Source organism: Labrus bergylta, chromosome 7 (assembly GCF_963930695.1).
Source record: "Labrus bergylta chromosome 7, fLabBer1.1, whole genome shotgun sequence".
Classification (NCBI taxonomy): Eukaryota; Metazoa; Chordata; class Actinopteri; order Labriformes; family Labridae; genus Labrus; species Labrus bergylta.
The window spans coordinates 16,436,068-16,453,949 of record NC_089201.1 but is presented as its reverse complement, the minus strand read 5'-3'; the positions used below and the strand labels follow the sequence as shown (position 1 = coordinate 16,453,949).

At 41.3% G+C, this 17,882-nt stretch overlaps 1 protein-coding gene across 1 annotated transcript in view; it reads left to right on the top strand.

Annotated features, from left to right (window-relative positions):
- Nucleotides 1-17,882, top strand: part of LOC109985962 (transcription factor SOX-6-like) — a 125,583-nt gene that overhangs the window by 79,208 nt on the left and 28,493 nt on the right. Inside the window, exons 7-9 of the mRNA XM_065956885.1 lie at nucleotides 2,382-2,450; nucleotides 13,173-13,293; nucleotides 14,568-14,647. Of these exons, the coding sequence (XP_065812957.1) occupies nucleotides 2,382-2,450; nucleotides 13,173-13,293; nucleotides 14,568-14,647 (270 nt within the window). The remainder of the gene's footprint in view (nucleotides 1-2,381; nucleotides 2,451-13,172; nucleotides 13,294-14,567; nucleotides 14,648-17,882) is intronic.

Here is a 17,882-nt window from a genome sequence, read left to right as displayed (position 1 = left end):
CGATGCAAAATGAATGCTTCAGATGGTTTTAGATGTTTTCTCTAATATTTTCTATTAGGCCTTAGGTGTTACATTCACATAAAAAAAACTCTTTTATTTTGGTAAATATTCCTCACATGTACCTGTAAAGGTCTTATTGAAAATTTAATATTGTTTACCTAAACTTGTGTTAGTATCAGAACCCCTTACCTTTAATACATGATGTGTTTCCCAGGTTGGGAACCCTTGGGTTGTCTAAGATGTTTAATGTGTGTAAAATATGGACAAAGGCTCAGTGAAGTCACCCAATGGTGATGTAAGAGGCGGGTCAAAGCCAAACCATGACGGTCACCATATTGGAAATTCTTTCTCCACCTAATTTTTGATCAATCTAGGAACAGGCAAAAGGTGGAGCTGAGACAAGTAACTAATTAAATAATTAAATACCAGTACAGTGTGTAAGAATAAAGACAAAACCTATACAGACCCAAACTGTCTGTTGTAAACATGTTTATTTCTGCTGTATAAATGGGCATTTTAATGTGGGTGTGAACTGGATTCCCTTGGCTTTTAGAGCCAGCCTCAAGTGGAACTGCACTTCCACACTGGTTTCATTTTTCTAAATCGAATGTTGTCACTGGGGTTTAATAGTTTCACAGGTATGATTGCTTGATGGTTTACGTCTAAAAACAGCGCTTGGACTTGATTATAGTAATCTTTCTGTGTTTCTGATATTTGTTTGTAAAAATTTAATTATAGATGAATGTCATGAAGGTGAAAACTTTCACATTAAGAGCCAGGTTGTGAAAACAAAAGAAAACTTTTAAAGAATGTGAGTGTGTTTAGAGGTGTCAGGTGTCCGATGTGAAATAATTAGTGTGACAGTGAAAAAGAGAGACACGAGGCATTGACGTGTTTAGGTGAGTTGCTCTTTGTTTTTCTCTGTTTTCTGACACGTTACTGTAGGTCGACGTGCGACAGGCTCTGTTTAGACAAGTCCACATCTCCCATCACAACACATTCCACCTCTCTCACGGCTCCACAAAGGCACGGCGAGGATGGAGAGAGTGAAAAGAAAGACAGATTCCAATATCAGCCAGTCATTTGGCTGTTGAGACTTGATAGGATAATGCCCTACAGACAAACCCTGAGAAATCTGCCTTTAATGAAATATGACATGTGTGCAAATGGGGAGCCGCCTCCCATTCAGCAGCCTGTAATTACATTTCAGAATAAATACACTAAAGACTTCTCAACAAAAAAAATAGACGCAGCTGCTTTACTTTTCTGACTCAGAGTGGGCGGGGCCAAATGTTGATGTGCTGCCCCTTTAAGGATTTTAACCTCACGCTACTGGCTGAGAATCATCCCTTTAACTTTTGACTTCAGATGTTTTTTATTAGACGTTTTAACATCAAAACAACAGAGGAGGAAAACACGACAATTGCCCTTCCTGTCCATGAGTGCCGATGGGTTTGTGGGTGGGGGGGGTTCCAGATGCATGCTGGGTAATGCTAGTTGAACTAGTAAACATGTCAATCATGCAGCCTCGGTGTCAGTTAAGAGACTTGTTCAGGAACTTTTCCTGCTGTTAATTGCTTTGAATTCTTGTAGCATCCACACTGAGCTGAGGCTTTGAGATAAAATCTGAGGTCAAACAGACAGCTAACTCACTGCTACTGTTCTTCCTGTCTCATGTACTCATGCACGGCATTCAGGTTTCTGACCTATATCACTGGCTTTTCTCAGGCTCTGGTTGTTCAACTTTCACCTTTAGAGGTCAAATACTTCCTGAACTTGATTTTGAATGCAGCATGAGCCTACCATTGTTTTAAATGATAATTGTATGAATTCCATTTTTCCTGTAATTCTTCCTTTTTATGCATAATTTTAACTCGTTTACTTTTTTCCTTTTGGGGTTTTTACCCATTTTATTTTGTAGTTTTAAGAAGATGCATATCAGCTGACACTTATTTTCCTTTGATGTTAAGTCCTGAAAATGTTGATTTATTTAGCAATGAAGTGTTTTCTAAAATGATGAAAAAGCAACAACTGGCAAAAAAGCAGCGCGCTGTCTGGGTTTGGCAAAGTATAAATAAAACCTTTTTTTATGCAACAACCCGCCACCACATGCATACTTGTTGAAGATGTGCTAAAACAAGAAAAGCTGAAATGCATAATGTTCTCATTGGAGTCGTTTGTTTAAATTTTTCCTCAGTGATGAAACTGTTGTTTTATTGTATAAACAATGATGATGTCGAGGATGTAAAACACAGAATTACTATGAGGACTACAGCGTCTGTACATGGGCCACGTGCACCGACCACTAGGCTAGATTCTTGTCAATATAATACTCATAATGGCTTGATTTACATTTTTTCTCTCCTTTTGTGTTGGTTCAGATCGCCAGGCAACAGCAGCAGCTCCTGCAGCAGCAGCACAAGATCAACATTCTCCAACAACAGATCCAGGTTAGTGTGGGAGCACAACTTTTTCCTACTACTCACACACACACACACACACACACACACACACACACACACACACACACTCTCTCACACATTTCTCTCATTCATGCCTCACATTTTTTGGTCTGACCTCTTCTGTCGTCTGCAGATTGTTCTAATTTCTTCCCCTGTCTTTTTGTCCTCTCTGCATCCGCCTCCTTAGGGATGCTGTTAGTTTCTTTTCTGTTGTTGTCCCTCCTGACAACAACAATAACATGAGAGGTTGTGACCTTTTCTTTTATGTTTTGCTTGCTTTTGAGACGTTTCGACAGTTACACCACACAAGTCTCGCACTGACGCTCTCTAGATAAACACACACACACACACACACACACACACACACACACACACACACACACACACACACACAACGATGACCCAGTAATTGCCCTGGTTATGGCTGGATCATTTACTGTTGCATCGATCACACACAGATCAATATCCCAGAGTCCTCCGGGTGTCCTCCTACTCTTTCTCTCTCTCCAGTTGTCTATTTATCAACATGTGTTTCCTCTCTTCGGCCCTGCATGTACTCGTCTCTCTGTCTATTTAAATCAGTAAGTTTTTATTCCACCGCTCGTATCTCTGCGCTCACATTAAACGTCTGCTGTTTCTTCTATTTACCATTCTCCCCAGCTCTCATAAACTGAGCAACAATAGATAAAAACAATACAAGGTTGGCAAAAAAAGAAAGAGAAAATGTTTACCAAGACAGAAACATGCAGAAAAAAAGCATCACTTGTTGTTTCATTTATTTATTCTCCCTTTTCCTTTCTTTGTTTACTTTGATTTTTCCTCTATTTTCTCCTTACTTCTACGTCTTTGTGACATTAATCACAAATGGACTCTTCACATATACATACTCACCAGATGACCCCCAGCTGTGAGCCAGTGCTGGTTAATCTGCGCCCTCGGGCAGATGTGGGAAGTTAGCCAGCTTGTGTTTCATTGGTTTATTTTTTTCAAGTGGTTGAACTGAAGCTGCATAAATATCTGCAGTGGGAGACAATCAGAATCCACTTGCTGCTGAGACCGGTTCAGTCTCATCCCGCGCTCTGTTTTACCCCCCATCGTGTCCCTGCGCTCCAGAGGTGAGCTCTAGTTAACGAGGGCTTGTTTTCTCTCTCTCTCTCTCCCCCCCCTTCTTTTTCTTTGAGGTCACACCCTCAGATCTTAATGAAGCTCGGTTCGGACTTCATTAGGCCTTGGAGCCTCAGGGGAGAGCGAGACCATAAAAACCTCCTCCTCGTACTCGGATCCTCTTCCACGCTGTGAAGCATGGATACTGTGTCATGTTTGGTTTTGAGGATGAAGGGATACGCAGAAAATAGCTCCTGAGAGCAGCGTGTTATCATGTAAAGCTTTACAAGCATCTGCTGTAAATTCAGGTGAAACCTACGCCTGCATATCTCTTGTTTCACACATATTATCTGAGTGAATGTATTTTAACATGCACTGGATGACTTCGATCCGCTGTTTAGTAACGATGCAGAATTAAATCCGCAGAAGAAAGCAAAACAAAGAACGCACTTTCAATGAAATGTGACTCAAATATTTCATGCATAACAGCTGGGTGTGCAACAACTTCTTGTTATTTTCTAAACAATAGCATTTCTAGCAGCTTAGCGAGGAGCATATGGTCGATCTACTGTACAGAAGTTTAGAATTATTATGGCTGAGCTCCAGGGCTTAGTCGCTGGGGTACGGCCTGTTTACGCTGTGTCGGATGTGTGTTGGCTTTAAACACACAGGCAGCGCTGCGCCGGTCTGTTTCCACTTATCAAATCCAGACCTGAGCTCCTCTCAGGCCAATACTCAGAGGAGCTGACCGAATGCTACTGTTTCAGCTGAGAAGAATAGGCCTCAGTGTGGTGAAGCCACTTTTTAAAGAGTGCCTGATGTTGCTCATATCATCATTTGAACACTCAACATTGTCCAGATGGAAACGATATTACAATAAAAAGAATATTTTGCTTAATAAAAGAAAAATGGAATAACTGCGTTTTCCTGATGTGCAGCGTTCAGCTCAGACTTGTTGCGTTGCATCATCGCAGCATATAAAGTTAACTGACATTCGGCAATTAATTAGCATTAATTTTATGACTTTTTATCATCTGTTTGGAAAGTTTTATGGATCAGCAATAAAACGGAGTCTTATCTGCGTCTGATTTATGAGTAAAGATGATGAAAACCCAGTGGGGAGCTTTGTTTTCAATCCTTTTTTCTGCCTTGTTTGCTCCTTTCTCTTCCGTCTATGGATAGTGTCAGCGTGTTTGTCGGTGAGGGTGTTGTAAGAGGTGGGGGGGCATAGTTCAAAGTGACCCAGGTTTCCTGTCATGTGGTTTTAAATGGTGTGGAGAGCCAGCAGGGGATGTCCACGGGTTAAAGAAATGCTTCCGAAGGCCTCATTCTGATAGATACGGTTACACACAGGCATGCATGCACACACAAACATGTGAGGAAATGCACTGAAATACTGTTTTTAATACGACAGAAAGTGTCAATACATGCATACACACAGACATCTGATATTAACTTGGAACAGAGACAGTTGATATTGGTGCATAAATTGAAACATGTGGAAAGTTTATATAGATTCCCCTGTCACACACACTTGCTCAAAAAGCACACAAACATCCTTACACACACACACACACACACACACACACACACACACACACACACACACACACACACACACACACACACACACACACACACACACACACACACACACACACACACACACACAGAGCGATGGCGGGCCCTTTGTGTGCCGTAGGCAGAGCGGCCCAGCCCAGCCTGGTGGCTGACAGGCATGTGTCTTTGTTAAGTCGGTCCCTATAATGGCTCTCATATGTGGCCCATTTCCTTCAGGCCCACAAAGGCACAGGCCCTGACCGCACCGCCCGGGCCCTAGCTAACAGGCTAATTAATGACTGCAAAGCCGCACGCCTCCTCCTTCTCCTCCTCCTCCTCCTCCTCCCTCTCTCTGTTCTTCGTTTATAACTCCTCTGTCTCCTCCTCTTAGCCTGTTGAGTTATATCCCTCTTGTGCTCGTTTTGTTTTTACTTTTCAGTTTCATCTTGTGTTATTTTCTTGTGAGGAGGATGTCGTCAAAAAACCTGTACTGTAATTACAGAGGGCTGCCCGCTGTTGAAAGGCCATTAGCCCGCTGTTTGATGCTGAAGGAGAAGGTTTTGACCATCGTCCATCTGAAGTTCTGACACAGAACTGCCACTGCCACATTACATTCATTTCAACTCAAGAAAAAAACATGTTTATTATTAATGAGTCATGATTAAATTGTCACACAGTTAAACATGTTCACAGCGTCTGCCGCTCCTCTTTATCTTGTTATATCTCCGTTCGTCGGAATCAGAGCCAAAGCTTTTCTCTTGTCAATAAAGCGCTGACGATAGCTTAGCCTCTAAATAGTCTGGGTTGCTAAACCTGTGTTAAGACAAACAAGCACAAACACAATAATCCTCACACACACACAAACACACTCACACACATGCATAACAGCTAATGGAGCAGGCAAATGGCCTTTAGATGGACAGGCAGCTCCTACGTCAGCACATACAGCTTCAGAGACAATGACTCGGAAAGCCTTGAAGGGCCCATAACGTTCGATTGGACTCAGCAGCTATGGAGAATGGCGAACTCTCGCCTCTATAACAGCCCTCACTCCAGTGTACGTTAGCTTAAAGAAAAATGCTATAAGCTATAATGCTATACAGTAATTCCATTTGCGCCGACTTACATTACCCCCTGATTCTTCATTGTCCTCAGGGGTGTGGTAATACGGTAAAGTACAAAGAAAGGGAAGTAATTAAGTACTGACTTAAAGCAACATTATGCAAAGTCTGACCAATAGGGGGCAGAAGGACACCAGAACAAAGTCAGCCCTGATATAGCAATAAAGATGATGTTGCTTTGGCTAACGTGTTAGCAGACATTTGGTACTTAACTATCTTTAGTCATCTATTATAGTCATGATCTGCCAACATTCTTGCTTTTAATACTTTTCCATTTGTCTTTTAGCTGACGTTTCAATAAATCTTTGTTGTATAACTGTTTCAAGCTTTGATAGAAGTGCTCTGAAATGGAGGTTGGGGGCGCTGCCAGTGCAAAAAGAGATGTAGACACAAGCCCATAAGGACAGGTGAAGATAATCAGAGGTGTGGACTCGAGTCACGTGACTTTGGACTCAAATCAAAATTGAGTCACAGATTTGATGACTTTAGACTCGACTTGGCAAAATCATGAAAGACTTGCAGCTCGACTTGGACTTTTTTACCAATGACTCTTGACCTCACTTGGACTTGAGCCCAATGAGTCAAAAATACTTGAGCTTTCAATTTGTTATTTTAGGGCCATATGATTCAGAGAAGAAAATTGAAAGAAAAAAAAGAAGAGTCAGTCACACTGGTATTGTTTCTTTTTTTATTTTAAGAAGTAGGTTAGGCTAAATAAAACGATTTAAATATAAATCATGAGTTGTGTAAATGTAACAGATTTTCACTCTGTTTAAATGGCATTTAATTTGGTGAAGAGAGCTAATGACTTGTTTAGGACACTCAAACGTTCAAAAGTTAGGACTTTTGACTCGACTTGGGACTTGCCTGTCATTACTCGGGACTTGAGACCAAAGACTTGAGTCTTACTTGTGACTTGCAATACAATGACTTGTCCCACCTCTGATAGATGATCAAAGGTTCAGGAGACACACAAAGGAAAATGCAACTGAAGTGTCCGTCAGAATTTTATAAAAAGGAAAAGAAATGAGCACATATGAGCAAGCTGTTCCTCTGAATTGATTTTTGTTCATGCTCTGACATGTATCTCTATCAACTTATTCTGTATTACACATTGCAATCAGGGAAATGCGAACGTCATTGAAATGCTTTTGCCATCGACACGTTAACTTTTAACTGCCATGTAAGAGCGTACTTTCATGTTTATATTTTCAACTTATCATGTTGGGGTCTTAACTTTTCTCTGACAGTGAAGTCAGTGTTCCGATTACTGGATTTGAAATGCATTGCATCAAGAAAGAATGAGTTACGACGAATAACAATGGAAGAAAGAAGCAGGTGATTTAAGTATTCTCACAGTAATTTAGTGACAAATGATCCAGAATAACCTGAATAAATGTGACCCGTGGGACGTTTCCAGAGATCACCTGTCAACCAAAAAAGTGAAGCTGGGTGCATAGAAGTTTTTGTCTTTCTTTAATTTATTTTGTGCTAAAATTTGATGTAATATGATGACAACAATGGCAGTGTTGCAGTTTTTTTTTTTTCATGTCTAAAATGGTAAGCAAAGCATAAGTCACCTGTGAGGTGCAGTGATGGACAAAAAACAAGGGACGCACTCATCCACATCTTGTGTGCATACCTGCCAACTGCACACCCAGACATTTCTTTCATTCTCCTCTCTCCTCCTCAAACACATCAACACACACACACACACACACACACACACACACACACAAACGGCACATATGGACTCATTGCCCCCTCACCCCTCACAAGAGCACCATTAATTCTAAGTCTGTGTGTGTGTGTGTGTGTGTGTGTGTGTGTGTGTGTGTGTGTGTGTGTGTGTGTGTGTGTGTGTGTGTCTGCGCGTGTACACATGTTCCTTGTGCCTAGGTGTGTATGGCGATGTGTCTGCTGGGCAGTTAGAGGAAGGGGGCCTTGTGTTTTCTTAGGGGCTGAGCAGAGAGGGGCCCCCACAGCACCACCTTCACCGGTCCATTCATCCAGCCCCCCCCCCCCCCCTTCAGTAAAAGAAGATCTTTGTGTGTTTGCGCTAGTGAAGCAGCCCCAGTCAGTCCCAGTGTTCCCAAAGGAATACAATGAATGGGAGCATTTTGTCCCACTCTATAACATCCACCCCTCCCTCTCTCTTCTTCTTCTTCTTCCTTTTTTTTTTTTTTGTAATTCGGACACACAGACTCATTTTTATTCTCTCCTCATTCCTTCTTCTCGATGTCACAAGACGTCGGACAGTTTTTGTGTGTTTGTGCATGTGTGGGAATGCCTGAAAAGTACCTTGCACTCCTTATATATGTGTGTGTGTGTGTGTGTGTGTGTGTGTGTGTGTGTGTGTGTGTGTGTGTGTGTGTGTGTGTGTGTGTGTGTGTTTGTGAGTGAGTGTTTGTGGGGCTTCCCGAGCTTTTTCAGAGTGTGACCCAAACAATGTTGTCTGAAGAGCTGGTCAGGTGATGAACACATGTAAGTGCATGCTTACTGAACAATGCTCGCAGTGGATAACGCAGATGTCTGAGGCCCGTATTGGCTCAATCATGTGCCCAACATTCACACACGCACACACACACACACACACACACACAGACACACACACACACACACACACACACACATACACGCCTTTAAAAGTTCTTTGATGGAGAAAAGGCCAACTAAAAAGTCCAAAAAAGTCCTCGCTCTTCAGGTTGAAGAAGCTTAATACTGGAGTCCTCATAGTGATAGAAAAACAAGTCACGCAGTTACTATAAATACTTGTTTGTATAATTTGGTTTCACAAAATGTGTCCTTTCTAAGAAGTAAGCATTAAGTAATGTTGGGCCTGATTCCCTCCCTTCTGTCAAAACTCAGCAAAGTCACATTTCTCACATCACTAAAGATTATCTTGCCAGATGTTCCAGTGGTGTGAGGTGAATAAAGAATGACACAATCTGCTCTGACAAATATCTGCACTGATTTCAAATGGTTAATTTTAAACACGATTAATAATTACAATCCAATCTCCTGTTGTGATACCCGAGGACAGCCCGAGCACGCACTCTGTGGGTTGTCACAGGAGTGAAACGCTGACTGAAGAAAGAAACACAACAACTGCAGCAAAAATCAGCTTCTACTCACCTTCGACTCCAGCTGTAATGACGGCAAATCCATGTTTACCCTAGTTTTTTAACTGTGAATTTTCAGTAAGAAGTAGTCTAAAAAATGATAGCCAATTCTTGCTGCCCATCATCACATTTTGGGTCTCATGACGAGAATCTGTTGGTGTGTGGTGTTGTTTTCTGGTCATGTCATTCACACATAGGAACAAAACTGTTAAATCAACCACTTATTTATGTCATGGGGTCTCCCATTTTCAACACCTATTAAGAGTCTTTTTGTGAGGGACGGCTTAAGCCCTCTCATCAGTAGATAAGGTAAATCAGGAGAGAGAGTGGGGAGCGACATGCGGGAAAGGAGCCACAGGTCGGACTTGAACCAGGGCCACCCGCATGGAGGACTACAGCCTCTGATGGGGGTGGACCAAACCGTTCGGCCATCAGTGCCCCAACTGTGTTATAATTTGATTCATTTTCAAAAAATAATTTAGTCAAATAAGTGCTGAGCGTATTACAAATATATCTAATGATCATGGAAGGGTAGGAAGTGGGAATTTAACCTGAGTGAAGAAACTTAAAAATAGAATAAGCAATTATTAAAAACTGAACATTTATTGCTATTCATTTTCAATAGCATATAATTGTGGTATCTGTTAAAAAGAAATAATCTATTATTGTAGATTTGCGTGAGTTTTGATGAACTGGTTGTTTTAATAATTGATTTGAAAAAATAAACTGCATAATGTTTTAGTAGGCATGACATCCGTTTTTTCATGGACGTCTGAAGATGACCTCTTTTCACTTTGACCTCTATCTGAACTCTTCCACATCATAATCAAAATGTGACTTCCCCTACACACCGCATCCCATTATTTAATAGAAAGACCTCAATCTAATTTGCAAATGCACTCATATTCCTCCGGGAGTAATGCAGCATGGTTGTTGAAGATGGCCTTTCTTTAGGGTTACTGTGGAGGGAAAACGTATGGATGTGGTAAAAATAACAACCTTTAGATTCCATCTCATGAGTGATGCGATTATAAACTTCGGTTGTTCTGTGTTGGTTTTGGCGCCCCCTGTGGACAGAGCAGTGCACCTGCCTTTGATAATTGTGTGTGTGTGTCCTGTGAGGAGTTTCTTACTGGTAATTAAACCAACTAAAACGATACTTCTGCAACGCCTAAAAAAAGAAAACAACACCATTAGTGAGGAGATTTATAATTTCTTTAATGTAACTTTTAATATCTGATACCTCTGCTGCAGGATAGGTGTCGTACATGCAGATTGCTGAAACAATCTGTAATCACTCGGAGTCAAGTTTTGACTGTTTAAAGACAGATGGATGAGTTTTTTTGTCACAAGTCAAGATCACCAAAAAGTCTTCTTTCTACAAACAGCTGAATGTATCAGTCATTGAGATGTTCACAAAGGCTCTTGGTCTCACACCTACCCTGCAGCAGCAGATTACAACATTCAAATCTTTTTGTATAAAAATAGTTTATCTTTATACTGATGCTCTTGTTTGCTTTTGTTGCTCATAGAGTGTCATTGACATTCATTTCAGTCTGTTTTCAAAACTTGCTCAGAATTTCTCATAGCAGCTTTAAATGTAAAAACTCTAAATGTTTCAATCAAGCTTTAATCTTGTGTAATGAATTTACAAAAAGAAAATGCATGAATATACACTAGACATCACATTCTGTTTCTTCTGACTGTTGCTATGATATTAATAAAATATTCTTAAAGTATACATTGAGATATGGAGGTAAATAAAAGTGTGTTTTGTTATTTAATAAAGCGCATGATAAATTCCCATATAGCATAAAGAGACATTTTCAGTGTATATATTTAACCCTCACATTGGAGAAGCTGGAACCGGGAAATTCTTCCACTTCCTAAATCGTTTACACAATTAATCAGTTATCAAATTTGTCGTCCATTAATTTCCTGTTGATCTTCTTTATAGACTGACTAATCTTTCTGGCTCTGCAGCGAACGCACACGAGTCAAAGATAGTCTTATTCATCTCTCTCTCTCTCTCGCTCCCTCTATTTAGTCATGCTCTTTGAACGTACACACACACACACACACACACACACACACACACACACACACACACGTTTACATACAGCATTAAAATCCCAAAGGACAGTCATCTAATCCAACAACGCAGCGCGAATGCAAAGAAACAGTGTAACCACACAACATGCTGATTGTGTGATTTGAGCTCTAATGATGAAGAGTCCCAGGAGGACCGAGAGGAGGGGGGAGGAGGAAGGGGGGGGGGGGGGCAGTGTGCTTAATGAATTGGCAGTAAAGGAGATGAATGGAGGTGGAAGGCATTGAATGGAGGAAAGGAGGAAACATGCAGAGAAAGAGAGACACATCAACAAGCTTTTACCTCAAAGATTGAAACAGGGAATAATAAGAAGAAAAAACAGTGAGAGAGGAGGGGCAAGAAAAAAGAAGAAAGGCCGAGAGCGACTGACGTCTGACAGGTTAAAGAGAAGAAATGGTTCAATTAGAGAAGGAGGACACTAGAAGCAGGCAAAAAAAGATGAAAAAAATGATTTTAGAAGCCAAGAAATTAGATGGATGAACCAAAAAATTGACAAGAACAAGAGGAGGAAGAGAGAGGACGAACCTCATCATGTCTGAAAAACAGATAAAGCAGAAAGACACCTGATAGAAAAAAGAGGCAAGACGAAGCAAAAGAGCGAGAAACAAAAAAAAGACGAGAGTGCAAGAAACAGGAATTATTCAGAAGTTTAAGAAATTTGAGTTAATTGAAGGAAAAAATAAAACGGGAAGCAGAGAAAAATAAAATAAAATACAAAAGGAGATAAAATATTTGAATAGATGAGGAAGAAAATTTAAAAAAGATTTTATTGTTAACTGTAAAACTGAAGCTTGTAATTTATATGCAAATCAACTCATAGATGATCTCCTTTAAATGGTTTAAAAAGAATCCTTTCCATCACTAGAATATACTTTGTTTATATTAACATTTATACGCCTTTATAGTAGTTTTAAATCTTACCAAATTACGTTCAGGACTTAAAGTAAGAAAAGAGATAAAAGGAGAAACGTAAGACAAGAAGAGAGAACACATGAGGGGGGGAAAGACAAACATTTTTACAAGACAGAAGTGAAAAAAGAAAGGGATGAGATAAAGGGAGAGATGGAAGGGAAGAGAGAGAGAGAGAGAGAGAGAGAAAGAAAGACGGTCCGGTGGTTTTAAGTACAAGCAGCGCTAATAGATTCCCACAGGCTCATCTTTGATTTGCTCTCCTCAGTCAGAGCCCACACTTTTTTTTAAAAGAGTCTTTCAAGCCGACATGAAAGCAGCAGTTATTTCTCTCTGTTGTTTTAAAGGCATTTTGTTTCACGTTTCAGCACTCGTCTCCCAAGGATCTTGATTTGTTGTTTGGTCTCGTCAGCCCTGCTGATCAGAACTGTGGGAGGTTCACGTTTGTTCATTTTTAACCTTGATGAGCTGTTGGTACCAATTTTGTCTGCAACTTTTCTGAATCTTGACCATCTCCTTTTTTTAGAATCTCTTTTTACTTTTTCCTGTTCTGCCTTCAATTTTCTTTCTTGATTTGAATTTTACTCTTTTTCATTTCCCCCCTCGTTCATTTCTCCACTCTGATTGTAGTGTGTGTGTATCATGTATGTGTGTAAAGACATGGTCTTTAGAGGTGTTTTTAGTCACCTTGTCAAGTGTTTCATGTAAGGACTTTAAACATCTCTCTCTCTCCCCCCCCCCTCTCCCCCCCCCCCCCCCCCCTCTCTCTCTCTCTCACTCTCAGGTTCAGGGTCACATGCAGCCTCTGATGATCCCAATTTTTCCTCACGACCAGCGCTCTCTGGCAGCCGCCGCCGCTGCACAGCAAGGTTTCCTCTTCCCACCGGGCATGTCTTACAAGCCAGGTACACAAACACACACACACACACACACACACACACACAAGCAAACGCATGCAAACATATTACACACACACTGTATAAACTGCACAAGACACCAAAGGATGTTAAGGAATCTATGTTTTCTGGATAAACATTCACCACCCTCCAACAAAAGCTCTACGGCTCTGACAGCTATCGTTAACTAAAGAGAAACAGTCTCTCATACACTCATGCACACATGCACACACACACACACACACACACACACACACACACACACACACACACACACACACACACACACACAGGGATCCCAGTCTATGTTAATGAAGTGTGTCAGGTGAGGAATGTTCTGGAAATGAGCGGAGAGATTTACAAGCCTTGCTTGTTCACGTCAGGAACAATACATTGGACACAGCGAGGACTGGAATGTCTCTTTTACGGCGCGCTGAAAGCATGTCGGTTGCACAGCACATCTGCAACATGGAATTTCACACTCTTACTCACATACATATATACACGCACACACACACACACACTCTAAAGCATGTTCTCCTTGTAAGCAGTGACCCAACAATGCTTGGGACGATGCAGACAGAGGAATCACATGCATTCCTCGAAAATTGCACTAAAAGAAATGCACAAACATTTGAACCGTCCACAGGGATTTTTCACAACTAAACACTTCAAAGACACACAAACAAACAAACTTCAAGTACACATCTTTCCTGCGTTTTGCCGGCTTGGCGACACCACCTGCTCCTTCACACATTCCTGTCTTGCATGCATTCCTCCAGGTGCTCGCCTGACGCCACTCACCACTGACCCCCCGCACTCCAAACAGAATAAGCCCAGTTTAGTCCTGCTGCATGAGCATGCACCCCCACCAGGCTGCAGAGAGGGGAGCACACAAGAAGAAAGGGGTTAAAAAGCCATTATTCTACACTCTCCTCTGACTTTGGTCTGTTTGCAACAAAGGCGCAGACATGGAAAGCCTTTTAGGGACAAACAGTAGGGGTTATTCAGCGTTTTCATATATGAATTTCTGAGTGCATCCCAATGAGGGAGCGCTGCACTCAAGCACCCATGTGCACCAACAATACAAGTTATTAACATAACACTTGTGACCCTTTGTTTGTCATAAATATAAACATGAGAGAAAGAGAGGAGACAAAGAGAGACAGACAGAGGCTTGCTGAAAGTTAAGAGCAGGTTAGTTCTTGTGCAGTAACCCCCCCCCCCCCCCCCTCCACCCTCATCCTCATTATACAATATGTGTTGTTTTGGTTTTTCTACAGGTGAGAATTACCCCATGCAGTTCATTCCATCGACAATGGCAGCTGCAGCAGCATCTGGACTCAGCCCGTTACAACTACAGGTACGTTTGAAAGCACACCTGGTCTCCTGAAAACTCCCCGCACTGTGCTAACAAACTGCATGGCTGCCGCTAAATGAGTCAGAAAACACATATGGTAATCCATGTGAGCCAACCTTTAAAAATGAAACTGTACAAAGGGATGAGTAATGATTTCCAACAAGAAAATAATCGGTGAAGACAAACAGAAAACAAGACAATGACGTGATGAAAAGCAAAGGTGTGGAGGTTGGTTTGCATGTGTGGACATTCTGCTGTTTCACCTGGAATCACTTCTAAACTCAAACAAACAACCTTTGAACACAGGAAAAGATAAATCCAAAATGTCCTAATTTTTCTCAGGTCTGACTCATTCCTAATAAGGCTGTCAAAATGTTCGATACTTTTTGAGAGCAGATGCTTAAAAACAAAATATGATCTCCATGTTTTAAGTTTACTTTCAGTCGGGAAGTACTTAAGCTTTTACATTTACAGTCATATGTCCGCTGTGTCCTTGGGCAAGACACTTAACCCCAAGTTGCTCCTGCTGCTTCATCAGCGGCGTATGAACGTGTATGAATGTGATTAGTTAGTCCTGATGGACTCTTTACATAGCAGCCTCTGCCATCAGTGTGTGAATGTGTAGGTGTGACCTGCGGTGTAAAAGCACTCTGAGTAGTCAGAAGACTAGAAAAGCAATATGCAAGCTCAAGTCCATTTAGCATTTATGGAATTGGACAGCCGTACTTTCTTAACAATAATTGTTTAACCCTTTGGATGAAAAACTTAAAAATCTTGGTAATATTATTTCTTAATGTTGTGAAAAAATAAATTGTATAATTGTGACAATCCAGCAAAGCTCCCAAAAGAAAAGCCTCTATTTGATATCTATGAGGATCGCTGGAGTGATGCTGGTCTTAATAAACACAGCAGAAGCATAATAACCAAAACTGTCATGGCGATAAAGATAAGTTATGGTAATGTACACTGAAAAAGTACATACACATCTAATCGTCAGGGTGTAACCAGCAGGCCAGAACCCAGCACAACTGTAGATCAGCGAGGAGCTCGATAGAAAAGACAGTCGAGATAAGGAGCATTGGCAAACTCAAAGAAACTCCTACTTCTTTATAAGCTCGCCCTGAGTTCAAGTGGTCGGAAAAAAACCTCCAAGATTTCAATGAAATAAAAGTCTTTTAATGCTGCCTATCCAATGCTGACCGCAAAATCCACAATACAGATTTAGACTATACACAGTACATGACACCTTTTATAATGTGCATATGAGCTCTCGAGGCCAAGGCCATGATGAAACCTACTTGAATGTGCCATAGAGTTGACCTGAGGAAAGAAAATACCGTCAAGCTTAAAAAGAAGTTAGCAAATATTTTACATCAGAGGTGAGAGTCGCTATGACAGAGGGTCTAACTTCAGCAAAAGAAAATCAAAGAGAGGAATGCCATCAGGATTCACAGACGAGGAAAAGAGTACAAACATCGTTAACTCGAGTAGAAGTGCAGATGTCCTTGTGTTTAAAAGGACTCTGGAGGGATGACTAATTTAATGTCTTCACTGAAATAGAAAGTAAAACTAAAAAAAAAACAAAGTAAAAGGTGTCTCTCTTGTTGTTTTAACATGTATATAAAAAACTCCTGAAAAGATCCAGAAGATTTCAGGGTGAACTGGGTAAACCCAAACGGCTGATTTTTATCAGCTCAACTTTACAAAGAATTATTCCTGCTAACATTTCCGCGTGCAGTCAGGCAGATATCTGGACACAGCAGGAAATATGCAAGGCCGTTGTTTCTGCTATTATTTGGAGACCACCATCGTTGAGCAGCTAGCATAGCACCTTCAGAAACCAATGAGCGAAGTCACTGAAACTACGTCCATGTTTTATACAGTCAAATGGGGTTAGACAGATAGATAGATAAAAAGCTAATTTGTCAATTTCTTCCTTCTTTTTTTTTTTTTTTTTACTTTTGTTCTCTTGTCTGATAATCTAGATTCTCAGCTGCTCCATGTTGCAGTAAATGAACACAAATGCTCGTGAAAACCTCTGTAAGAAAAGACTCCAAGGTTTAAAGGAGCGGGAAACACTCATTGAAGCTGGAGGCAGGCCAGCATACATTAGCCGGCTCAGATCACAGGCTCACTTCCTGATGACTTTAAATGGAGTTAAGTCTTTTTAATAAAACAGCACGACACATTGGATGAAGACGCAGCTCTATAGGCCGACACTAACCTGCTAACATGCTAACCTGCTTATCTGCTGCCTGTCAGCTGCATCAGACAAAAGCTGTTATGAAGAATCACAGAGGAATTCCGCCCCACCAGCACAACACCTGGCCCGCGCAATTCATCAAATATTTTATTACTGCTTGACACCTGTGGTTTGAGAATAGCACTTATACCCATAATGGTTATCATAGAGCATATTTGCATTGAGAAAGAAAAAAAAACAAACAACTGAAACAAAAACAGACATAAAGAGGAGGAAAATGAAATCACTGCTCGTTTGGGATTTCACAACAGGAACCCGGTTGCCCCTCCTGCTCTACCTTCTCTCAGAGCACAGAACAAAAGCCCTCAAAAGCGTTTTTCACTGCAAACAATGTTGCTTCATCACGTCAAGTCATTAGCATAGCATGGCTTTTGGATGTTGCAAGAATCCTTATCTCAGTTTATTCAATTTGCATTGTGGTTTTACTGATGGAGGCCCTCATTAGCAGCTATTGACTTTGCAAAGTACCGTGCGGCGCTGGCTGAGGGGAGCCGAGCGGCGGCGCAGCCCGTCTCCACTCCTGGCTTTGAAATGATCAAAAGAGTCTCTTACCTCTCTCCCCTCCTCTTGTGTGAGAGAGGTAAGAGGATGAATGATGTCGGAGACGCAAACTCATTCACATCTGAACACTGCCTGAGACGGGGAGAATGAGAGGCGGAGAGGAACCTGAATGAAAGAGGAAGCGTCTCATCACGCCGTTGTCTCAAATCGAGCAGGAGCCCGGGAGAGGGAGGAAGACAGAGAGGCAGCGCGGGGGAAGTGTTTATGAGAGTGGGAAAAAAAGAGCGACTATCTGAGGAATTTTTTGTGAGACGGAGGCGCTGGCTTTCAGCACATGTTTGGACATTGTTTTGACAACAATGCGCGCGCCAAAAGCAATCATGACGAGATTTATGAGTTTATTTTGTTTAGTTATATATCTTCATCTCAGACAGTGGATCTCTTTGTGCTCTGCTGCTACTGTGCGAAACAAAA